This window comes from Lampetra planeri, chromosome 47, assembly GCF_965212315.1.
Source record: "Lampetra planeri chromosome 47, kcLamPlan1.2.h2, whole genome shotgun sequence".
Lineage (NCBI taxonomy): Eukaryota > Metazoa > Chordata > Hyperoartia > Petromyzontiformes > Petromyzontidae > Lampetra > Lampetra planeri.
The window spans coordinates 2,681,743-2,707,369 of record NC_136153.1 but is presented as its reverse complement, the minus strand read 5'-3'; the positions used below and the strand labels follow the sequence as shown (position 1 = coordinate 2,707,369).

The 25,627-nt window shown below is 51.8% G+C and overlaps 1 protein-coding gene across 2 annotated transcripts; it reads right to left on the bottom strand.

Moving 5' to 3' along the window:
* Nucleotides 1-255: 255 nt before the first annotated feature.
* On the bottom strand, nt 256-24,503 carry LOC144733500 (hemicentin-2-like). 2 transcript variants are annotated; one of them, XM_078615429.1, is made up of 12 exons: nt 24,341-24,503; nt 23,623-23,753; nt 21,572-21,794; nt 18,740-18,852; nt 16,849-17,080; nt 15,878-16,204; nt 13,153-13,353; nt 10,410-10,553; nt 9,346-9,639; nt 7,726-7,842; nt 5,498-5,531; nt 256-3,428 (listed from the first exon to the last, which is right to left on the bottom strand). In XM_078615429.1, the coding sequence occupies exons 1-12, from the start codon at nt 24,396-24,398 to the stop codon at nt 3,203-3,205; spliced, it is 2,100 nt and encodes a 699-aa protein (XP_078471555.1). In that variant the 5' UTR covers nt 24,399-24,503; the 3' UTR covers nt 256-3,202. The 2 variants fall into 2 exon arrangements, with proteins under 2 accessions (XP_078471555.1, XP_078471556.1); XM_078615430.1 differs by having other exon boundaries at nt 256-3,425.
* Nucleotides 24,504-25,627: the final 1,124 nt, after the last annotated feature.

Here is a 25,627-nt window from a genome sequence, read left to right as displayed (position 1 = left end):
ACACTGCCCCACACGCACAGTGTCCCACCCTCACACACAGTGTCCCACGCACACTGCCCCACCCTCACAGAGACGCGTGGGAGGGGGGGGGGAGTTAATGGGCGCGCATGGTTCGAGCGATCGCGGGGGAATGGGGAAGGAGACATGGGCTCGCCACATCCACTTGCTCTGTCGCAATTCCTCACGCCCCCCCCCCGTCGTCGTCGGCCGCGTTCGTTGTTGCGACACAAAAGCACGGGTGGTCAGACTGAAAGGTCGTGTTTGTAGCTTGTTTTTATTGGTCGCCTTCAACAATCGGGTTGTTAACAAGAGTTACACGGGACCGCAGCGGATTGAGTCGCCTGTTGCTTGGCATTGAAACACGGAAGAGATCTCACCCCCCCCCCCCAAACAAAGACAAAGATCCCCCATGCAGCCTTAACATACTGTTGGGGCAATTGAGTAACACCGATGAAGGCCAGCACGGTACACACGTCTCCCGAGTGGCAACGTTTACAACAAACCGCACCAGATACTCAATTGAGGCTGAGTGGACCTAGGCAAGGTCTAGGACCGGTTCAGATAGTCGTCACCGATGTTGGTGGCCCTGAGCGGGTATCGAACCCGGGGTGGCCAGGTTCGTAGCGCAGCACGCGAACCGCTACCCCCCCTCTCACGTCTGACCGCCACGAGAGAAGCTTGCAGCGAAAGTGGAACCCACGCGCTCCACACGCCGCTCTCCCACCACTCAACCCTCTGTTACGTGACCAGGCAAGGCCCACTGAGCTAGACTGTAGCTCTCTCTGTTTTTTCAGAAGCAAACTGGCCACACAAGATAGCTCAACGAAGTGGCTTAACGTCACGTGGACATTTATAGCGGCGAAACACTCTCAGCGCGTGTTTCTAAATGTGGAGGGAAAACCCACGGGGAGAGAGACACGCAAACTCCGAATGTACAGTCGGTGTCAGGGTCGGGTTCGAACCCACGACCTCCTGTATATCAGGCGAGGGAGTTAACATATCCTAGCCACCGTGATGATGATGATGAGAGAGAGAGACACGCAAACTCCAAATATACAGCAGCAGGCGTAAGGGTCGGGTTGAACCCACGACCTCCTGTATACCAGGCGAGGGAGTTAACATCTCCTAGCCACCGTGATGATGATGATGAGAGAGAGACACGCAAACTCCAAATATACAGCAGCAGGCGTAAGGGTCGGGTTGAACCCACGACCTCCTGTATACCAGGCGAGGGAGTTAACATCTCCTAGCCACCGTGATGATGATGATGATGAGAGAGAGAAACACGCAAACTACAAATAAACAGCAGCAGGCGTAAGGGTCGGATTGAACCCACGACCTCCTGTATACCAGGCGAGGGAGTTAACATCTCCTAGCCACCGTGATGATGATGATGAGAGAGAGACACGCAAACTCCAAATATACAGCAGCAGGCGTAAGGGTCGGATTGAACCCACGACCTCCTGTATACCAGGCGAGGGAGTTAACATCTCCTAGCCACCGTGATGATGATGAGAGACACGCAAACTCCAAATATACAGCAGCAGGCGTCAGGGTCGGATTGACGACATCATGCCCCACTCGGGGGCGGGCGGGGGGGACTTGCGGGTGCGGGGAACACAAACACGGAGACACGGCCAATATGAACCCGGCCGGATTCTCGAGGCCAGACCGGGACACGTGTGTTCTCGTCACGGTTAGTCACAACGTCGGTTCGTCGTCTACCGATAGAACACGCCCGAAGGGTCGAGGAATCATTGCTTGGCGGAAACCCAACCACCTCCGAGCGATAACCTCGGCGATTGAACAACGCGATTCGTGTAATTGGCATCTCTGTGCACGCGGAGCGTTTATGAATTCGAGTGAGCTGATTGGTGACTTTGCAAGCACACAGCAAGCGTGTCTTCTTACAGCAGGACTTAGCAGAACGCTCCTGAAAAGGGCGTCTTGATACACTATTGAACAACCATGCCGCACTGTGTATTAGATTAGACAAACAAGTTTTACTCGCTGGCTGGCTGACTGGCTGCCTGGGAGCAGGCAGGGAGGGGACGGAGCGAGTTTCTACTGGACTAATGAGCATTGAGGAATCGGTGCTCGTTTCCTGTTCCCAGCGCTGAACCAGTGGGGGAAATTACACATTCCTATGGCAGGGGCAAGTCCATCGACGAGGAGGTGCGGGGGTTGACGCCTTCGACTTAGAGAATGAGGACGGAGCGGGAGCCGAGTGGTGGGAACGCGTCCGAGAGGGACGCTCGCCCCGAAGAACGAGAACCAGCTGGCGTGCAGCTGATGGTGCTGGGTCGATAAGTTGCTACATCGCAGGAGAACGGGATGCAGGAGGCCTTCACCTAAAAACTAAACCGTTTATTTTTATTTTATTTTACCAAGACCCGCTGCGCGATTAGCTCCTTTTCATAAGCGAGCTGGCCACAAATTATAGCTCAACGAAGTGGCTTATCATGTATGGCAGTCACATAATCTGAGTGCAAGTTGATTATTAATGTGGAGGGTAAAACCGGAGGTCACGCAAACTCCCAATATACAGTATGCGTCAGGGTCTGGGTCGAGCCCACAACTTCCTGTATACTCGGCGAGGGAGTTCACATCTCGCCACCGTGGCGCCCAGCAGTGGATAGTCCACGCTTGCTGATTTGCATCGACCAACAGGGAACGAACTACCGATTCCTCCAAGGACCAAGGAAGTGACATGTTTGTCACAGAGTGATTGACAGGAGGCCGGATTGAGAACCGATCTTATGAATGAAGATTCGAAATGTATAGCCGGGACAACAGCTGAGATTATAGCCCTGATAACTGCTGCGATTATGGTCATGATATCAGCTGTGATTTTATCCTTGATAACAGTTGAGAGTCATTGCCGACCAGACTTAGACCATCAAATCTCTGAACTCGAGATCCCGGTTTAATCGCGACTCGGTTAACGCGAGTCTGTGGGTTTCTATGTACGCCTATGGGGTCTCTATGTGAGTCAATGGGATTCCATCTGAGTCTATGGATTACTGTGTGTGTCATTGGTGACTGGGCTACACTTTGAGATCCTGGTGTAATCGCTGGTGGCCCTGCAGCTTGGAACCCAGAATTGAAACCCAGATTCTCAGCGCTTCCCACTCAGCGTCCTCATCACCTCTGGGGCCACCCCAGTCAGCTCCGATAGAATGTGACCCAGGCCGCCTGTGGTTTACACGGTGGTGAGGGCCTGACCACTGGGCGGGTTGGGCAGCGGCGTGGTGCCTCGGGCCGCGGAAGCCTTCTGGCCGGTCGGCATGAGGCTCGTGTAGTAATCGTCGGGATCCTCTTTAGCTGCTTGAGCTGCTTTCGCTGCTGCGCCTTTGCCTCGGTGGCAGCCGGCGTCTGGCTGAGATGCCTCTTTCGCTCCTCTTCCTCCTCCATCACCGCCACCGCTGCTGTTGTTATTGTAGGGAGACACGAGCGACATTAATTCTAGATTTGAAGCTTTCGTGACTGCAATGATTCATACTGTTAGGTTTTTTTCGGTGAAGTCACGTAGGTAAAAAAAAAATAGAAGTCAAATAATAAATCACGACGTTTCGGAGGCAAACACAAGTCTCCGTCATCAGGCGAGACCGTCACAGCTGAATTTACTGTATCAAGATATTATTTTATTTTTTTACCTGCGTGACTGTACCGAAAACACCCTAAGCGTACGAGTGACATTGACTGAGAATCGTGGGCCCTTGCTCACTGCCACAATGCCCCCCTCCTCCCCACTACCCCCTGCCCCTCCCCCCCAACCTGCCACCCCTTACTCACCACTCTCCCAACAACTCTCAGCTCGAGCAACAGAACCTGAGTCGTCCAAAGCTCAACCGCGCTGAGAAGTAGCCGAGGCAGGTGTTCACTTTTGAGCAAAATATCTTAACCGATAAGATAAATGATCGATAATGCATCTTCTTTGTTTCATTCGGTGAAGTCACGTAGAAGGGAAATAATAAAATGATAAAAATAAAACATAATAAAATACAATTCTCACGACGTTTCGGCCACAACACAAGCAGCCGTCCTCAGGTGAAGAACAGGTCTGTCGGAAAGATGACGAACAGGTCTGTCTTTCCGACAGACCTGTTCTTCACCTGAGGACGGCTGCTTGCGTTGCGGGTGAGGCTCTGCCTCCCCTGCCTCCCCTGACTGCACGCGACTGCTACGCTCGTTGTTGTGAGCGTCGCTCCGTTGTTGCTAGAGGGCGACTGCCTCCAACTGCCGAGTAGCAGCGTCTTTCACGAGTTTCCTCCAAAGAGGCTGATCTTGACACCGCTGGTACCAGTCGTCGGAAAGTCCACTCAACTCGATCTCCTCCTGTACCACATCAGTCTATCTTTTTTCCAGCCCGTGTCATGCCCTTTTAGCCCCCTCTATATGGCCAAACAGAAGCTGCTTGGGCATTGGGGGGGGGGGGGGGGGCTGGGCATGCAGGCTACGTGGCTCAGCCAGCACAGGCTTGCCTACCAGAGGAGCTCACCGATGGGACCGACTCCGGATCGTTCAAGGATTTGTAACCCTACTCATTGGCTCTTTCGGTAAAGTCACGTAGGTAAAAAATAAAATAAATAAAGCAAAATTAGATATTCGCGACGTTTCGATCACAACGCAAGTGGTCGTCCTCAGGCGGAACAACAAATAAATCGAGCAGTGGAACTGCTGAACCAGCGAGAGAGCTGTTACAACAATAATAAGTTATTTACGTGGCGATGGGCAAGCAGGCGGGGTATGAGCTGGAAAGGAATTCCATCCCCGGACGCAAGCACGTCAGTTGTGTTAATGGGGGAGATTAGGGAGAGAGAGATTAGCATGAAATGAGCTTCCGTCGCCGCATAAGAGATCAGCACTATGTTGATGGGAGAGATTAAGCAGGGAGATTAGGGGGATTAGCAAGTTAATGTCATGTCTATGTGTAACACATGAATGCATTGTCTTTGAAACTGATTGGTCCACACCAGAGACAGCTTTCTTTCGAGCCTAGTCTCAAAACGGTGTTAGACCAGAGGACGCCAAAAGGCGTACACAGCTCAAAGACAATGCACTATCAGAGTAATGAGAGCTCAGGGTGAGCAGCTACATGGTAAAATCTTACAATAATGATACTGATAAAGTGTATTGTCCACAACGCCGATGATTATTCCGCGTTGTATATCCATAGTTTTGCATCGAACTAGGGCCCATACCTAAGAGGGTACTGCCTATTAAAAAAAAATGTCAGTTCACCAGCATTGGTTCAAGTCATGCCTGACCGTTACTGACTGATGAGATACTGAATGTCGCAACCGTGCCATGGTTGTGATTTGCGTTGACCAATGCTGCTGAGATGATGCACACTCCCATGGCGAAGGTCATGCGTGTGTGTTTGCCAAGCCACCAGGAAGCCAGCCAGCAAGTAAAACAAAAAAAACGTACAAATATCTTGGGAAAACTCGTCCGTTGTAAAAACAAAACACAAGGAGAAAGATGCGGGACTCACTATGCATTCTGCACAATCTTCGTGAAGTCCACCACTGCAAAGAGAGAAACGGTCACTTTAAAACACATTCCTGCGGAGGGAGCTGGTAGGAACGTTGGGTTGCTCGGTCAATGGCCTGCAGGGTCAATGGCGGCGTGGTGTATTCCGCAAATATGGCCGACTGTGAGGGCGGGCACAAGCCGGCGTGAGTAGGTGAAACGTTGAGTTTTATAAGGGCACCACGGGGTGACCAGCCCCTCCCCACCCAGCCCCACCCCTCCCACCCCCCACCCAGCCGCACCCTCCCCACCCAGCCCCCCCCCCACCCTCCCCTCTCCACCCAGCCCCACCCCTCCCATTTTTTGGATGCACGACGGACGGACGGACGGACACAATAATCCCCTGTGGGCTGGTGGAACCAGGTGGTTCCTACCAGTATCATTGCATTTGCTCTTTAATTCTGCCTCGGGTTTAAACCCGGACGGCACCAGCATCGTGACGTCATCGCGACGGGACGGAAAATCAATTCGGAAATCTCGCAACACAATCGTGGCCACGGAAGTGGACATCACAGAACTACCTCCGAAGATCCCTTCGTCCTCTTTTTCATCAAGCGACACACCGACTCACAGATCGGGGGGGGGGGGGGGGGGCAGGCGCTCGCTGTCTTCCACACAAGCACAGCCACTGAAAGTAGCGCTCGCTGCATCCCGTTCAAACCGGCCCTTTACATTCTCAGAGCTGGTAATTTTTTCACCAAAATCTAATGTGATGGGGGTTTGTTCCCTCTTTGTGAGGGTGCAGTCCTTTATTTGGTGACCACACATGCCAGGGCCGTCCCTAGCGGGGGGTGGGGGTGGGGGGGGGGGACGCGCTGCAGGGCCCCGGGGCGAATCACAACCGACGTCTTCAAACTAAGTCCGAAGCATTGTATCTGACACCGTGACCTCGAAACGCGAGCACCCCCCCCCCCCCAAGCGCGGGGGGCCCGGGGCAATCGCCCCAATTTGCCGTGCCCCTCGGAAACATGCTCTCGGTGCTGCATTGGCTCGCTGCACGCGGGAGACCACGATTCATTCACGCGAGCGGTGGAAGAAACTCGGATTGGAACCCGGCCATCTCAGCGGTGCCGGCTCTGAGCCCCTGACCCCCTGATCCATCACCTTTCCACCCATGTGACCTCACCGAGGTGAAAGTGGAACGAGGAACAGAGATCCCTCGTTAGTCTTCAAGTCGTGTGATGATGATGATGATGGTGATGATTTTGGACTAAGAGTGAGCGGCACTCAATAGCAAAGTCCTGCCCCCTCTGGACTCAAGGCAACTCAGCACCTGGGGGGCAATAATTGCTGCGGTGTAGTCTCGCCCAGGGGCACCCCCAGTGGCAGCTGTCCCTGTGCATGAGTCTCCCAGTAGGCGGGAGAGCGGTAGGGGGGGGGACGATGATCGCTGCTGTGTAGAGTCGAGCCTAAGCGGCACTCCCCGTGACATCTGTCCCCGTGCTTGAATCTGTCTGGAGGGGAGGTGGCAGCCATGATTGCTGCTACTGTCCTACTGGACATCTGTGGCAAAAAAGCTTCGTAGCTCATCGGATTTCTCCAGGATGAATGAAGATTATGATTCTATTGTGTGTGTGTGTGTGTGTGAAATCCCAATCTAGTAATTTGCGGTGTCATTTAGAGTTTGGCGAACTTAGGATTCGTAAGGGCGGCACAACAATGGCGCCCTCTTGCAAGTGACGTCAGGGAGTGTTTAGCGTTCACTCGAATTACTGCGTCTGGCAACGGTGGTGAAATGTTATCTCCCTCGCCTGGTATACAAGAGGTCGTAGGTTCGATCCTGACCCTGGCACCCGCTGCTGTATATTTTGAGTCTGCATGTGTCTCTCTCTCTCTCCCGTTGGTCACGCAGATTTTTCTCCAGGTCTTCCAGGTTTTTCCCCCTCCACATTTAGAATCAACGTCACACATTTAGAGTTTCCACGTGTTAAGCCACCTCGTCGTGCTATCATTTCCGCCGGCCAGGTCGCTTCTGATAAATAGCTACACAGCTCAGGGGGCCTTACCTTGTCAAATAAAAAATAAATATTAAACGCGGTCAATACAACGGCCGCAGTATTAACCAGGGCGGACGCTGGAATTCGAACCGCGAACGCTCTGTGCAACAACAAAGGGGCTGCCGTTGCCTCCCCACCCTGCCCCCCTCATCCGGCGAGGCGAGCCCTGGGCGACGGGGGTAACCCCCCGTACCAGAGGAGGAGGAGGGGTCGCTGCGAATCCTCATCACGAGCACGGCCAGAGCCGCGACGAAGGCGGCGATGAGGAGATAGGCGGGCAGCACGGCGCCAGCCAGCTTCCCCGACTGGCCTGGACACATCATCATCACCACCATCACCACCATCATCACCATCATTACCACTATCATCATCATCACCACCATCATCATCATCACTATTATCATCAGCATCACCATCATCACCATCACCACCATCACCACTATCATCATCACCATCATCACCATCATCACCACCATCATCACCACCATCACCACCATCACCATCATCACCACCATCATCATCACCACCACCATCACCACCATCATCACCATCATCATCATCACCATCACCACCATCATCACCACCACCATCATCACCACCATCATCATCACCACCACCACCACCACCACCATCACCACCATCATCACTATCATCACCATCATCACCATCATCATCACCACCATCATCATCATCACCATCATCACCATCATCACCATCATCACCATCATCGCCATCATCATCATCATCAACACCACCATCACCATCATCACCACCATCACCATCATCACCATCATCACCATCATCACCACCATCACCACCATCATCACCACCATCACCATCATCATCATCACCACCATCACCACCACCATCATCACCATCATCACCATCATCACCATCATCACCACCATCATCACCATCACCGTCATTACCATCATCACCACCATCACCACCATCATCACCACCATCATCACTACCATCACCATCACCACCATCACTACCATTATCACCATCATCACCACCACCATCACCACCACCATCACCACTATCATCACCACCATCATCACCATCATCACCACCATCAGCACTATCATCGCCATCGGCATCACTATCATCACCAACAACACCACCATTATCACCATCATCACCATCATCACCTATCATTACCATCAGCATCAGCATCACCATCATCACCACCATCACCACTATCATCATCACCACCATCACCATCATCATCGACATCACCACTATCATCACCATCATCATCACCATCATCACATCGCATTCATCATCATTATCACCCAACCCTCATCTTAGGAGGTTACTATTGTGCTAACATGTAAACAGACGAGGATATACGAATTGAAATGAGTAATATAAGTCTGTGGGTAATATAAGTGTATGGGTAATGTAAGTACAGTATATGGATAGTGTTAGTTTAAGGACAATGCTAGTCTATGGGCAATGTTAGTCTATGTGCAATGGAATTATATGTGCAATGTAAGTCTACGTGCAATGTAAGTCTATGGGCAATGAAGGTCTATGGGCAATGTAGGTCTATGGTGACTATCGTACCAACATGTAAACAAATACACAATGATGCACGATGTGACATGCAACTGCAGGCGAAGGTTATCACAGAGAGAATCGACAGCCCGCAAGCGACCTGCGTCTCGCGACGGGAGAAAGCAGACGAGCCCAGTGCGTGTGCACGCTCGCTTGGGCTGTGTGCGTTGGTGAGGCGTGGTGAGGGGTGGTGAGGCGTGGTGAGGCTTAGAGGTGAGGCGTGGTGAGGTGACTCCACGGCCCAACTCACCCGGCATGCGCAGCAGCCGCACTTCGACCGCGTCGCTCGTCGCGTCTTTGCGAACTCCTTTCACCCAGTTGCTCGCCCGGCACCGGTAGAAGCCGCTCTGCCCGCTCCACGTGAGCGCCAGAGTCTCCGAGTCCTCACCCGGCAGCGTCTCGTCGTCCCCGGGAGCCGCTCGTAGCCACGAGAACTCCACGGGGCGGGAGCCGTTCAGCTCGTGGCACCGCAGTTCGACCCCGGACCCTTCCACGGCCACGGCGAAGTCGGGGTCGGCGGTCACCGTGGGAGTGCCCACGGGCCCTGCACGCGGCGCGTTCGCACGCAGGGACTCGGGACTGGCTCGTCGCCCGGGAGGATCTTCCTCAACGATCAGTTGCAGGCCCATTGGCCTAGGGGCTATCCGGCGCGTCGTTGTTTGGGGGCGGGGGGGGCTCGTGTTGCTGTTGCTCTGGAGAGCGGGAGATCGATGGTCCATGTTCGGTAGCTGCGTTCATGGCCATTCGTCGTGATTCCTCACTTAACAGAGTGGGCCGCGTGAAGGCTGCCATCTTCCACTCCTGCTCTGCAGTGCGAGTGGGTGTCAATGTGAGTGAGTGGGTGTCAATGTGAGTATCAATGTGAGTGTCAATGTGAGTGTCAATGTGAGTGTCAGTGTGAGTGTCAATGTGAGTGAGTGTCAATGTGAGTGAGTGTCAATGTGAGTGTCAATGTGAGTGAGTGTCAATGCGAGTGAGTGTCAATGTGAGTGTCAATGTGAGTGAGTGTCAATGTGAGTGAGTGTCAATGTGAGTGTCAATGTGAGTGAGTGTCAATGTGAGTGAGTGTCAATGTGAGCGAGTGTCAATGTGAGTGAGTATCAATGTGAGTGTCAATGTGAGTGAGTGTCAATGTGAGTGAGTGTCAATGTGAGTGAGTGAGTGTCAATGTGAGTGTCAATGTGAGTGAGTGTCAATGTGAGTGAGTGTCAATGCGAGTGAGTGTCAATGTGAGTGTCAATGTGAGTGAGTGTCAACGTGAGTGAGTGTCGAGAGAGAGAGAGAGTCGAAGGTGTCAGTGAGGCCTCTACTCACACTCCACAACGTCGAGGAAGGCCACGCCACTGTAGCTGCCGTTGTGCAGATCGACGCGGCACCGGTAGACTCCTCCATCGTCCATCGTGACGCCGCTCAACTGGAGCTCTGAGCTGGTGCCTGAGAACTTCATCTGGGCCCTGGCTAAACACACACCATCGTGGTCCACAGCGTGAACTTCAGCGGAACCCGACGCAGGCAAAAATTGCAAACGAGACGCTAAAACTAAATAACAATTTTTTTTGTATTTACCAGGTAAGGGCCACTGAGTAAATCGTTTATTTTTCAGACGTTACCTGGTCACAAATGATAGGCCGATGAAATGGCTCACCACCGTGTGGAGATGTATAGCGGCAGCAGCAGAATAATCTAAACGTGTGACGTTGATTATATTATCAACGTGGAGGGGAACTCCGTTGTGAGTGTCACGACCCACCCACGACCTCCTGCACACCAGGAGCGGGTGATGTACTGTGTGTGGGTTGAACTTCTTTCGCACCGTACGTAGCCAACCGTTCTAATTGGAGATTATATCTCGCCATCCGCGGCGCCCCATGTACTACGGCACACCCCCCCCCCCCCCCAACCAACGCTCAACATCCGCACGGATATCCAAAGAGAAGCATCAGCCGAGTCTCCCGTGAGACCTCCAGTCGCCGGTAGCGTCTCTCCTTCCTCTCTGCTCCGACCTCTCTCCTCTCCAATCTCGCTCGTCCACAAATCAAATTAATCCTTCTCAAGAGTTTACTTAATACTGGCAGGAACCTCTTGGTTACACCAGCCCACAGGGGATTATTCTGTCCGTCCGTCCGTCGTGCATCCAAAAATGGGAGAGGTGGGGCTGGGTGGAGAGGGGAGGGTAGGGAGGGGCTGGGTGGGGAGAATGGGGAGGGTGGGGATGGGCTGGGTGGGGAGGGGCTGGGTGAGGTGGGTGGGGCTGGGTGGGGTGGGTGGGGCTGGGTGGGGGGTGGAAGGGTGGGGCTGGGTGGGGAGGGGCTGGTCACCCCGTGGTGCCCTTATGAAACTCAACGTTTAACCTACTCACGCCGGCTTGTGCCCGCCCTCACAGTCGGGCATATTTGCGGAATACACCACGCCGCCGTTGACCCTGGCCATTGACCGAGCAACCCAACGTTCCTACCAGCTCCCTCCGCAGGAATGTGTTTGTGAAAAATCTACAAAGCATCATCTTGACCCCCACGCCCTGCCGCCCCCTGTTAGCAGACTAATGCTGAATCTAGATTTGACTAATGCTGCTTTTTGTGTTCAGTTTGTTGTCCTTCCCCCACACCTCCGATGAACGTGGTAGGCTACGCACGGTGCGATAGAAGTCCAACGTACACACGTCATGCGTACTTGCAGGCCGGCGCTGCATACACCTTGCGCCGCACGCAGATAGCTGATGCCGGGGGTGCCCTGAGGCTAAGCAGCAGCAGCAGTAGGGCATCTCGGGGTGAATTAACGCCGACAATTTGTATTGAAATATGTCAATGGGTTGATATCGGGTGGAATACTGTGGTATTGTTATTATAGCGGACATGCGTGTCTTATACTCGTGTGATGGTGCCTGACACCGGCAATCATTGATTTAGTGCACTAATGTTAAAGGTGCATCGAAAATGTTTGATACTCCGACTGATGCTCCTGCTGTTGTGGAGTGACTCATGCAGCCAGCGATGGCTGCAGCGTTTGGTGGTACATGTTGTTTATGTCGTTTATTGTGAAATTTCGGTCACAGTTCCTATGATCACTGTTACATTGCTTTTATGGCTTTATTTTGGTGATTTAGAAAAGTTTTTTGGTTTGGCCATGTTTGTTTGTTGTAGTACGGAGATGACTGATGGCCTTAATCTAAGTTGTATTGTGGTTGTTGTTGTTGTTTGACTTGCACCCCACTGGAATTGTTGCACACAACATTGGGGTGTACGGTGCTTTTTCTGCAATATTTTGCCGTTTTTTCTTGGATTTTCTGTTTGCACAAAGTCACATAGTCACTTTAAGATGTTTTCTTCTTCATGTTTTAGTTTTTTGTTTGTTGCAGTTGCACCCAATTCAAGAGCCGAATGGCTCACAGGGCTCTACGCCTAATAAATGAAACTGAAAAACTGAAACTGAAAGCTCCTTCAAGCCAAACCAATGTAGCAGCGCTCCGGAAAATGTCGAGAGTGAAGAATGACAGATGAAGACGTGGACTTTTTCGACGGGTTCCTCCGGTTTTCCCCTCCACATTGAGAAACATGCGTTGAGAATATTTGGCTGCTATAAATGGCCACATTATAAGCCACTTCGTTAAGCCACCGTTCGTGGCCTGGTCGCTTCTGAAAAATAGCTACATAGCTCAGTGGGTCTTACCTGGCAAATTAAACTAGTTTATAGACAACGAGTGGCGATGATGGTCACGATGGTGACCACGTGATCATGATCAAAACTCTCACCTGTAGGGTCAAGGTTGTCTTTGACCATCTCTACTCATGGGCATCATCATCACCGTCATCATCATCATCATCAGAAACAGCAGCAGCACCCACCATCTATCCACCGCTGGATGAATGATGATGATGATGACCTCGTGCTGACGATCTAGTGAAGACGATGATGGTGGTGATGACCTCGTGTTGATGATCATGACCTCGTGGTGATCGTGATGAACTCGCGCTGATGATCATGATGATGATCGCGTGCTGATGCCGATGACGATGGCCTCGTGTGTGCGCACGCATCCACCACCCGCCCACCCGCCCACCTGCCCGCGGCCCTGCACCGCGCCGTGTGCTTTGCTCGTCCATGGTCATCAGCAGCTCCGTCTCCCAGAACCACGTGATACTGGAGACGAGGCACGACTCAGGCAGACTCGCTCGGCACTGCAGGGAGGCCGAGTCGCCCTTCGACACGCTGCTGTCATTGACTTTGACGTCAGCTTGGCACGAGGTGTCCAAGGCTGGGCCTAGTGGGGGGGGGGGGGGGGGGGTGATGCAGGGGGTGTGTGGTGAATGAGAGGGGATGGGTGGGGGTGATGGGGGGGGTGGATGAGAGGGGATGGGTGGGGGTGATGGGGGGGGGGTGGATGAGAGGGGATGTGTGGGGGTGATGGGGGGGGTGCATGAGAGGGGATGGGTGGGGGTGATGGGGGGGGGTGCATGAGAGGGGATGGGTGGGGGTGATGGGGGGGTGATGGGGGGGGGTGCATGAGAGGGGATGGGTGGGGGTGATGGGGGGGGGTGGATGAGAGGGGATGGGGGGGGTGATGGGGGGGTGATGGGGGGGGTGGTGGATGGGAGGGAATGGGGGGGTGATGGGGGGGGGGTGGTGGATGAGAAGGGATGGGGGTGGGGGTGATGGGGGGGGTGGTGGATGAGAGGGGATGGGGGTGGGGGTGATGGGGGGGGGGGGTGGATGGGAGGGGATGGGGGTGGGGGTGATGGGGGGGGTGGTGGATGAGAGGGGATGGGGGTGGGGGTGATGGGGGGGGGGTGGATGGGAGGGGATGGGGGTGGGGGTGATGGGGGGGGGTGGTGGATGAGAGGGGATGGGGGTGGGGGTGATGGGGGGGGGGTGGATGGGAGGGGATGGGGGTGGGGGTGATGGGGGGGGGTGATGGGGGGGTGAGAGGGGATGGGGGTGGGGGTGATGGGGGGGAGAGTGAAATCGCAGAAGGGAGGAGGATGAACATGCAACCGGTATACGCCTGTTCATGGGATTATAATTACATGGTTAATATATAGGGTACAATTCAATAGCATTAATTTAGGATACAATACTATAGGATTACTATAATGGATAGAGTTGTAGAGGGTGCAACCTACACACACTGCACACATCGTAATGAATGGCATATTGGTGGTAATGGTGGTAATACGGTACGATGGTGATGCTACAACAATGATCACGATGCTGATGATGGTGACGATGACGATGCAGATGATGATGACGATGATGATGACGATGGTGATGCCAATGATGATGACGATGATGACGATGATGATGACGATGGTGATGACGATTATGATGACGATGGTGATGACAATGATGATGATGATGACGACGGTGATGACGACGGTGATGACGATGGTGATGACGATGATGATGACGATGGTGATGACGATGATGATGACGATGGTGATGACGATGATGACGATGATGACGATGGTGACAATGATGATGATGACGATGGTGACGATGATGATGACGATGGTGATGATGATGACGATGGTGATGACGATGAAGACGACGATAGTGATGATGACGATTATGATGACGATGGTGATGATGACGATGATGATGACGATGATGATGACGATGATGACGATGGTGATGACGATGATGATGACGATGATGATGACGATGATGACGACGATGATGACGACGGTGATGACGATGGTGATGACGATGGTGATGACGATGGTGATGACGATGATGATGACGATGATGACGATGATGATGATGATGACGATGGTGATGACGATTATGATGACGATGGTGATGACAATGATGATGATGATGACGACGGTGATGACGATGGTGATGACGATGATGATGACGATGATGATGACGATGGTGATGACGATGATGATGACGATGGTGATGACGATGATGACGATGATGACGATGGTGACAATGATGATGATGACGATGGTGACGATGATGATGACGATGTTGATGATGATGACGATGGTGATGACGATGAAGACGACGATAGTGATGATGACGATTATGATGACGATGGTGATGATGACGATGATGATGACGATGATGATGACGATGATGACGATGGTGATGACGATGATGATGACGATGATGATGACGATGATGACGACGATGATGACGATGGTGATGACGATGATGACGATGGTGATGACGATGGTGATGACGATGATGATGACGATGATGACGATGGTGATGACGATGATGACGATGGTGATGACGATGGTGATGACGATGGTGATGACGATGATGATGACGATGATGATGATGATGATGACGATGATGACGATGGTGATGACGATGGTGATGACGATGGTGATGACGATGAAGACGACGATAGTGATGATGACGATTATGATGACGATGGTGATGATGACGATGATGATGACGATGATGATGACGATGATGACGATGGTGATGACGATGATGACGATGGTGATGACGATGGTGATGACGATGGTGATGACGATGGTGATGACGATGATGATGACGATGATGATGATGATGATGACGATGATGACGACGATGATGACGATGATGATGACGATGATGACGACGATGATGACGATGGTGATGACGATGATGACGATGGTGATGACGATGGTGATGACGATGATGATGACGATGATGATGATGATGACGATGATGACGATGATGATGACGATGATGATGACGATGATGATGACGATGATGACGATGATGACGATGGTGATGATGATGATGATGACGATGATGACGATGATGATGTTAAACGATGATCATCGCACCTGGAGACAGCGTAGCGACCATGGAACGGGAGTCCAGACCGGCGCGCGTGTGCACCTGGCACCAATAGAAGAAACCCGCGTCGATCACCTTCTTGTTGTGAACCATTATGGTCGAGAATCGGCTCGACAGAGGCCAGGCTTCGAAGCCACCCACGACTACTTTTTCAGTAGAAGCCGTAAGGTTGAAGAGGAGTTTGTCCCGCTGGTACCAGCTGACATTAAACAACGGGCACGCGGCTGGCGGAAGTCGACAACGCAGCAGCAGCAGCACCGAGGGCTGCGTGACCTCCACAATGGCCATGTCGTTGGAGCCAGAGAAGCATTCGTCTGTGCGACAAAGAGGGAGTTTGGAGGAGATGGGGACAGAGGGGGGGAGAGTGTGAGGAAGAGGAATAGAAACTAACAATTTTATTAATTTTACAATGTAAGGCCCACAGAGCTATACGGCCCTTTTTTCTCTGAAGCCACGAATGATAACTCGACGAAGAGGCTGAAATCACCGTGCGGACATTTATTGTAGCATATTGTTGGGTTTTTTCGGTAAAGCCCCTCTGCCCCCCTCAACCAGTATATATACGGGGTCGGATCTCTTGGAATTTCTCATTTACTTGATACAGCAAGCGTGCTGTGATGGTTCCACCTGAAGACGGAAGCTTGTGTTGCCTCCGAAACGTCGTGATTTTTATTTTATTTTTATTTTACTTTTATTAATTTTAATTTTAATTTTTTACCCACGTGACTTTACAGAAAAAAACCAAGAATATGAATCCTTGCAGTCACGAAAGTTTCAAATCTAGAATGTAGCAGGCAAATGCCTCTAAACGCGTGATGTCAATTCTGAATGTGGAGGAAAAACCCTGGAGGACCCGGAGAGAAAATCCACGTGACCACGGGGAGAACACGCCACGCTCCATGGCCTCAACGTGCACCTAGCCTGGCACAAGGCGCACCTATGCACACGCCGCTCTCACCGTCCGCCACGTGCAGGTAGAGGTGGCGCTTTGCTGTGATGTTGTTCTCGAAGGTCACCACGCAGACGTAGAAGTCCGAGTCGCCCTTCTCCGCGGGGTTCAGAGTGATGGCCTGCACCGAGTCGTTCGCTGCGCTGCTCATGCGCAGCCTGCCACTCGTCACAGCCTCCGCCGAAGAGGAGGAGCCCTTGCTCCTCGTGACCAGCGAACTCTCCCGCTTCATCCACCGCACCTGCGGGTTACGCGTATCGTACGTGTGTACGTGTGTACGTGTGTACGTGCGTTGAACTTCTTTCACACCGCATGTAGGCGACCGTGTTCATCGGAGGTGCGGGACGTCGTCGTCGTCGTCACCGTCATCATCATCAACATCATCATTGTCACCGTCACTATCGTCATCATCACCACCGCCATGATCGTCATAATCACCGTCATCATCGTCATCATTGTAGTCGTCATCACCATCGTCGTCGTCATCATCACCGCCATCGTCATCAACATCGTCATAATCACCGTCATCATCGTCACTATCGTCATCATCATCGTCACCACCACCATAATCGTCATAATCACCGTCATCATCGTCATCATTGTAGTCGTCATCACCATCGTCGTCATCATCATCATCACCGCCATCATCATCAACATCGTCATAATCACCGTCATCATCGTCATCATTGTAGTCGTCATCACCATCGTCGTCATCATCATCTCCCTTGCACGCGTGCTCAGATTTTTCCTCCGACTCGTAAAAGCCTCCGCTCACGAATGGGCCCGTGCAGCAGCAGCAGCGACTACACAGCAGTGATGCTGAGTGGTTGATGTCCAAGGATCTCGATGCCAATGTCGAGTTTACGCTGCTGATGATGCTGCTCGCCACCACGAGAGGGCTTCAGCAGAAAGAGAGACCAATATTATCCATGATAAAGGTTGTTTTTAGGTTTGATCGCGAGAAGATACATTCTGGCTATCGCCTGATGAAGCTGGTTGTAATCACCAGCGAAACGTCGTACTCAAATTGTTGATGTGTCTAGGGTTTACTCTCCAACACACAAGCGGTGTGCTGAAGTCGTAACTGATTGGCACGTTCTGTTTAGTGACAAACCTTACTAATTGGCTGTGTCGGGTGGTGGCGGGTTCACAACACATGTATGTTTACACGCTGTAACCGTCCCTTTCCTTCCTTCCAAGGGGCCCACCAGACCACAGTGGGTTCACTGTACAATCCATAGTCTGTGTATCTCTATGTGTCTCTGTGCATCTATGTGGGTCTCTATGGATCCCTGTGTATCTCTGTGGGTCTCTATCGGTCCCTGTGTATCTCTATGGGTCTCTATCGGTGTACTGTACGGTACATAGTCTGGGTTGCATGGCCATGATGGCACCAACCGTGGCTTGTGTCTTTAATCTCCCATTCAAGAAGGGGATGTGCACATCGGCCGGAAACACCGCACGGCTGCTGCTGCTGCCTCCCTGCTCGTCTGTGGCTCCTCCTCCTTGTGCCTCTGAGTCGTCGTCCCCTCCCCCTCTCTCTTTCTGAGTCGCCATCTCTCTCGAGTCGTCCTCTCTCTCTCTGAGTCGTCCTCTCTCTCTGAGTCATCCTTTCTCTTTTTCTGAGTCATGCTCTCTGAGTCGTCCTCTCTCTCTGAGTCGTCCTCTCTCTCTGAGTCGTCCTCTCTGAGTAATCCTCTCTCTCTGAGTCATCCTCTCTCTCTCTCTGAGTCGTCCACTCTCTCTGAGTCGTCCTCTCTCTCTGAGTCGCCCTCTCTCTCTCTGTGTCGTCCCCCCTCTCTCTCTCTGAGTCGTCTGATAGCACGAGCGTCTGTGTTGTTCTACAGGCGAGTGACGAAGGGGGAGATCGAGGGAACGGGAAGGAGAGCGCGCCACCTACCTCCTTGAAGACGCATTGTGACGTCGCGGCGACGTCACAAGGCAACGTCACAGAGCCCCCGACTTTGACATTCACTACCAGCGGCGCGAATAGCGCATCCGTGCACGGGGTCGCTGTCGTGTCGTGGGGGGGGGTGGGGGGGTGGGAGTGGAGAGGGGCGAGGGGGGAAACGAAGTCAGACACGCTGAGCCAGCATCGCTGAGGGCCTGGGTTCGAGTCCAGGCACCAGGGCGGGTTCGCCGGTCGCCTGCGGATATCCCCGCATGCCGTGAGCGAGCGCTCAAAGACAACGGCTACGCGGCCTACGCCGCCAACAACCGGAAAATAACAAAAAAGTGTGTGTTGATGTTTGGAAAAATGAATGGAACAGTAAGGAGAGGAAGACCGAACAGAGAATGGCTTGACGACGACGTGAGAGATTGGTGCCCAGGAAGATGTTGCACACGACTTGAGCGTATTGGCACAAGGCCAGAAGAAAGTGAAAACAAATGGCGAAATATTCTCGGTTCTTTCGGTAAAGTCACGTAGAAGGGAAATAATAAAATAATAAAATTATTAAACAATAAAATTCTCACGACGTTTCGATTGCAACACAAGCAATCATCATCAGGTGTGAAAACCACAGCAAGAAATTTTTTTAAAAATTATCCCGTAAAAACAAAGTTTTTCACTCTAAATCCTATATATGCGTGGCGGCTAGAGTCCTCTCGTCCTCTGGCTTGAGATGGCTGCCACCTATGGGTCAGATGATTGTCTGCCAGCATTAAGCAATTGGTAATTAAATATTTTTTTTTCCCTAAACAGTGTAAAATTTAGGAAAAAAATTTTCACGAAAATTAATTGTCACGCACAACGAGTCTGTGTGGAAAATGTCAGCTCGATTGAATCACGGGAAGTGGGTTAAAAAACGACCGAAAGATTTGCACGGTCGTAAGCAAGCAAGCAATCACGCAAGCACGCAAGCAAGCAAGCGAACTTAATATAAAGGATTTTAAAAGTGGCGGTATTTTCTTAAGGTCAGCACCACGGACAGCAACTGGCGGTTGAGAAAAAACCGCCACTTTTTTCAAATGTTCTTGCTGTGGTTTTCACACCTGATGATGATTGCTTGTGCTGCAATCGAAATGTCGTGAAAAGTGTATTGTTTTATATTTTTATCATTGTTAAAATTATAGACTGATCATTTCTTTGTCAGTGGGCAAACGTACTGTATATTAATTTATGTTCAGCCTATGAATGAGTGCCTCGATGTGAGAGGAAACCGATATGGGTGGAGTCCACATTGTTGCTGTACTGCCGTCTCCTGGCGATCCACCAGGAGTACAGCTCCTTCTCGACGTCCACAGGAAGGGGAGTGACACAACAACATCTGTGTGTGGTCCACCGAACCCGCGCTGTTGCCTCCACACAGAGTGCTGGATCGCAGGCAAGCCACGTGCATAGCCACCCGCTGCCCGGCTGATGAAACGCAATGATGATGGTGATGATGAATCCATAGTTATATTCAATGTTTAATGATGGTGGAAGAAATACACTGATGATAATACGATGATGATGATGACAATGATACACTGAAGATGTATTGATGGTAATAGGTAGCACGGTTGGCTAGGTATGGTGCGAAAGACGTTCAACATACGTACATGATGATAATAATGACGAACTTATGTTATATAATACGGAGCACCGTAACCTCGGGGCGCTTTACGCAGTTTAAAAGTATTACAAATAAATCGAGCGATTTAGGTGACAGGCGAAGTGCAAGAGGCGCGGAACGAATGACCGTAACAGAGGGCACAGAGGGGTCACGGAAGGGCAGGGGAGGGACGGAACGGAATGGAGGGGCGAGGGGAGGGAAGAGGAATGGAATGTGCGGTGGTGAAGAAGTGGTAAGGCGTTAATAGAGGAACAGAATGAGGTTAATGAGGTAGACTGCTTCATATATAGGGCCTGTGTTGAGTCTATGGGCAGTGTTGAGTCTATGGGCAGTGCTGAGTCTATGGGCAGTGCTGAGTCTATGGGCAGTGTTGAGTCTATGGGCAGTGCTGAGTCTATGGGCAGTGCTGAGTCTATGGGCAGTGTTGAGTCTATGCGCAGTGTAGAGTCTATGGGCAGTGTAGAGTCTGTGGGCAGTGCTGAGTCTATGGGCAGTGTTGAGTCTATGGGGAAGTGTTGAGTCTATGGGAAGTATAGAGTTTATGGGCAGTGCTGAGTCTATGGGCAGTGTTGAGTCTATGGGCAGTGCTGAGTCTATGGGCTGTGTTGAGTCTATGGGCAGTGTAGAGTTTATGGGCAGTGCTAAGTCTATGGGCAGTGTGAGTCTGTGGGCAGTGCTGAGTCTATGGGCAGTGTTGAGTCTATGGGCAGTGCTGAGACTATGGGCAGTGCTGAGTCTACGGGCAGTGTTGAATCTACGGGCAGTCTTGAGTCTATGGGCAGTGTAGAGTTTATGGGCAGTGCTGAGTCTATGGGCAGTGCTGAGTCTATGGGTAGTATTGAGTCTAGAGGCAGTGCTGAGTCTATGGGAAGTGTTGAGTCTATTGGCAATATTGAGTTTTTTAGGCAGTGCTGAGTCTATGGGCAGTGCTGCTTAAATTTACAGGCGTTGATTCAAGTGGAGCGTGCAAGGAGGGAGAAAGATCTAAAACGGAATTGGGCACAAGGAGAGCAGATTGGGAACGAAGAAGACGAGAGGTGACGTGAAAAGAGATGAGAGAGGCGAGATGAGGTGGGGAAAGGCCATGGAAAAATGTAAAGACGCGTGTAAGGTATTTGAAAAAGACAGCGATGGTGGTCCCCGATGGTGCTAATGTTATCTCGCTGCCATCTGACCTGCATCCACGGTGAGCACCACCGTCAAATTGTTCAGCGCTTGGTCATTCATCGTGACCAAGCAGTGGTAGCTGCCCCCGTCCGTCGTGTCCACCGGCGAGATGAGCATGGATAATCCACTGCTGGATAAGATGATGTGTTGGCTGCTCAGGCGCGGATTGACCTGCGTCACGACCCCAGACTTGAGCATCGCCACGATCGTTGGGCCCTTGAACCATCGCACCTGGCGGGGGGGGGGGGGGGCAGGAGACAGCCCTCGCCCTCTCAGTGGGCCGCCTTCTCAAAGTCTTCGAGAAGTGACTGGCCTGAAGGGGATTGTGAATGCAGCATGTCCCTGACTTTAGTCTTCGCGAGGCCCCCCACCCCACCAAAGCCAAATATCCCCCCGCGTAGCCTTGACAGACTGTTGGGGCAAGTGCTGTTGGCGAGCACCTATGAAGGCCGGCACGGCACACGAGGGGGTGGGTGGCCAGCACCAGGCACGGCTGCCCTTATCTCCCCAGTGGCGATGTTTACTGCACCAGGTACTGATTTGAGGCTGAGTCGACCTAGGCGAGACTGCTTCAGATAATCGTCACCGGTGTTGGCCTTGAGCGGGAATCGAACTCGGGTCGCCGGGTCCGTAGCGCAGCGCGCTAACCGCTCCCCCACCGCTCCCCCAGCCCTCAAATCCCCCACTCCACCCACGCCCTCCCCTACAGCCATATCCTAATAAACGACACAAGCAAAATACCTGGGAGAGCGAATCATCCGGGATACACAGCAGGGTTCGTGTACTGAGGGCGGGATCAGCACGGTGATAGAAAGAAGTGGAGTCATCTGGCCCATGAGTGCAACAAAGCCACGTGCGTTAAGAAGATGTCGATCAGTGCGGTACCGCTATTGTGACGACGTCATCCGTTACCGGCATGACGTAGGTCATTCGGTCATCCCCGAAAACCGCACTCCCTGACAAATAAAGCAGAACTTCCCCGAACAAAAGACAATGGATATAGTGTCTTCATCAGCCTGCTGGATCAAGGCCTCCCCACCTAAACCTCGCAGAATTAACTCGATCGGGGTCATACTCGGCAGCAGCAATAATTATACACTGGTCAACACACTTTTTCTGGCAAAAGGTATTCCAACGGTTTTAAGGTCATTTTGGGGTGCTCATTCCAAATCTGGCATAATTTTTTGTCTATCACATCAGTTTTTTGAAATATCAAATATTGCATTTTCAATAAAAACTGCAGAAGAAAAAATATTAAATAAATGTGGATATCTACATAAAATGATATTATAAATACACTATCCTAAAAATGCAGCATTATATTTTAACACGAAAGCAGTCACTGACTCGCAACAACTTGCAATCATAACTGACAGAGTTACATTCAGGTAAAATCAATGAAAATGGGGTATGCCGATAGCATAAAAATGAGATGTGATAGAGCAAATCTGAGATCAGATTTGGAATCAGCACCCTGAAATTAGTTTAAAACAGCTGCAAAAGTCCAGGCCAGAAAAAAATGTTTTTTTTTGTTGACAAGTGTAATATCATCGCCCCCCTACTTTGGGAAACGTAGCGAGACCGTCTTGACGAAGACCCACGAGGCTCGATTGAGGATTTACTCCGTAGGAGGAGCGCAATACAGGGGATTGAAACTGTGATACGACGTTTCGGGCAACGTAGGTGGAGCGCAATACAGCAGATTGGAACTGTGATACGACGTTTCGGGCAACGTAGGAGGAGCGCAATACAGCGGATTGGAACTGTGATACGACGTTTCGGGCAACGGCCATCATTTCATATCGACAGAAGCAATTCCCACCTGCGAGAGTTGTTCCTTACGTACCGTGCGTATGTTGAACTTATTTTGAACCGTAAGTAGCCAACCGTGGCTAATCGAAGGTTTTGGGGAGTAGGGGGGTCATGATCGTCAACCGTGTTCGATCCACTGATAGACGAAGCTCTCTGTTTGCAGAAGAAGTCGCGCTCCTCGGCCGCCTCTCTCTCGTGCCCCCCAATTCACCCGTTCCGCCCCCCCCCCACACCGCCCCCCACCCACCTGGGTCACGGAGCAGCCGGGACGAATCTTCAGGGGCGCGATGAGTAGCGCCGTGCTATTAGACACCGCCGTGCTATTAGACACCGCCGTCACCAACTGATCAGCGGGGTACTCAGAGCAATCGGAGACAACTGTGGTGGGGGGGGGGCACAGAGAAGAGGGGGGGCAGGCAGAGACACGGAGATTACCAACCCACTCGCTCCCCCGCCCCCCCCCCCCGTATTGATGGCAAAGTTCACCAACGTCTCGTGGCGGAGAAGCCCAGAGTTGTCGACTCCGCGAGCCCGTTTTGTCGACGCTGATCGACCATACTTCACCATGCTGGTTGGTGAGGTTGGTTGGGGCAAAGGTGGCAGTAGAGGGAGGGGGGGTTGGAGCCGCCGAACCGGTTCCAGATCTCACTCGCCACCGATATTCTTAGGTTTTTTTCGGTAAAGTCACGTAGGTAAAAAAATTAAATTAATACAAGTAAAATTAAATTTAAAAAAAAAAAAAATTTATTTTATTTTACTTTTATTAATTTAAAATTTTTACCTACGTGACTTTACCGAAAAAACCTAAGAATATGAATATTTGCAGTCACGAAAGCTTCGCCACCGATATTGGTTTATCGTGGCCTCGGCTGGCAATGAGCTCGAGTCGTTTGAGGGGTTCGTGGCGCGATGCGCGTCAACTCATGGCCACGCCACTCCGCCTCGGGCCGTGTGGAGCCACTCACCTGGGGGAGCGGAGGAGCTCAGGAGAATCGCGACGATGGCAAGCGAGAAGGTGTCCATCGTGGGCCAGGCACGGGGTGAGAGTGGGGGAGGGAGGCTGAGGTTGAGAGCTCTGAGCTGCGTGGCTCCTCCTCACTGCTACTCCCTCCTCCTCCACCTGCCTCCCTCGCCCCCTCCTCTTCCCTCCCTCCCTCCCTCGTCATCCTTCCTTCCTTCCCTCGTCTTTTTAATTATTATTATTTTTACGATCAGTGGAAACAAGAAGATGCTCGGTGTATTCAGCACTTTGCTTCGTTCATCATTTCGTATTTTTTTGTTTAACTTAGCTTTATGTAAAACCCCCACCTCTCGCTCACCCTCTCGGTCACCCTCTCGGTCACTCTCTCGGTCACTCTCTCGCTCTCTCTCTCGTCTTCCTCCTCCTTGACACGCATCCTACGACTCATTGGCCCCGCCCACTGTTTGGGGTAGCCCCGCCCACTACCAAGGTAGCTCAGTCCCTTTTAGGGCATCATTGAGTCGAGCATGAAAAACTAAATCGAGACTTTTTTTCATGATCTTTATCCTTTTGGGGGAGGGAGGGGGGGGGGCAATTGTTATCGTGCTGGGCGAGCGGTGGCGCAGCGGTTAGCACATTGCGCTACGAACCCGGCCACCCGAGTTGGAAACCCTCTCACGGCTGCCAAGAGACGTGGCGATGATCTGAACCGGTCCATTCAATCTCAAGCGATTATCTGGGACTATTTGTCGATATCGCTGCTAAAGAGACAAAGACGGCCGGGCGTGATGCAGGCCACCACCCATACCCTGGTAGATGCATAATTGCTCAGGAGAGCCTCGCCAAGTCTCAAGACTCATTGTTGGGAGGGTGCTGTTACGTTGGGAGGTTTGGCCGCGAGTTTCGTTCTCTTGATGGGATTTTGGCGTCGTGGTAGGAGCCCGGAGAGCCACGGAGAAGGACCCAACACAGCGCCGCTCTACACTCACAGGGGCGACACTGAACTCCACACAGATGGATTCAATCAAACAGGCATGCTGCCATCTCCTGGCCGAAACGCGCTGCCTAGTGGGTTGTGCATTTACTCGGTACAATGTTTGATTCTCCCAACAGCACGGGTCGGAAACTTGTGCGAAATCAGCAGCAACAGAAAGTTCTTGTCTATCCACTGCTCGATGAAACATGCGTCCAGATTGTTTAGAATATTTTGCTGCTGTACATTTCGACGCGATGAGCCACTTCGTTCAGCTATCATTTGTGGCCAGGTCGCTCCTGAAAAAGGAGATAATAG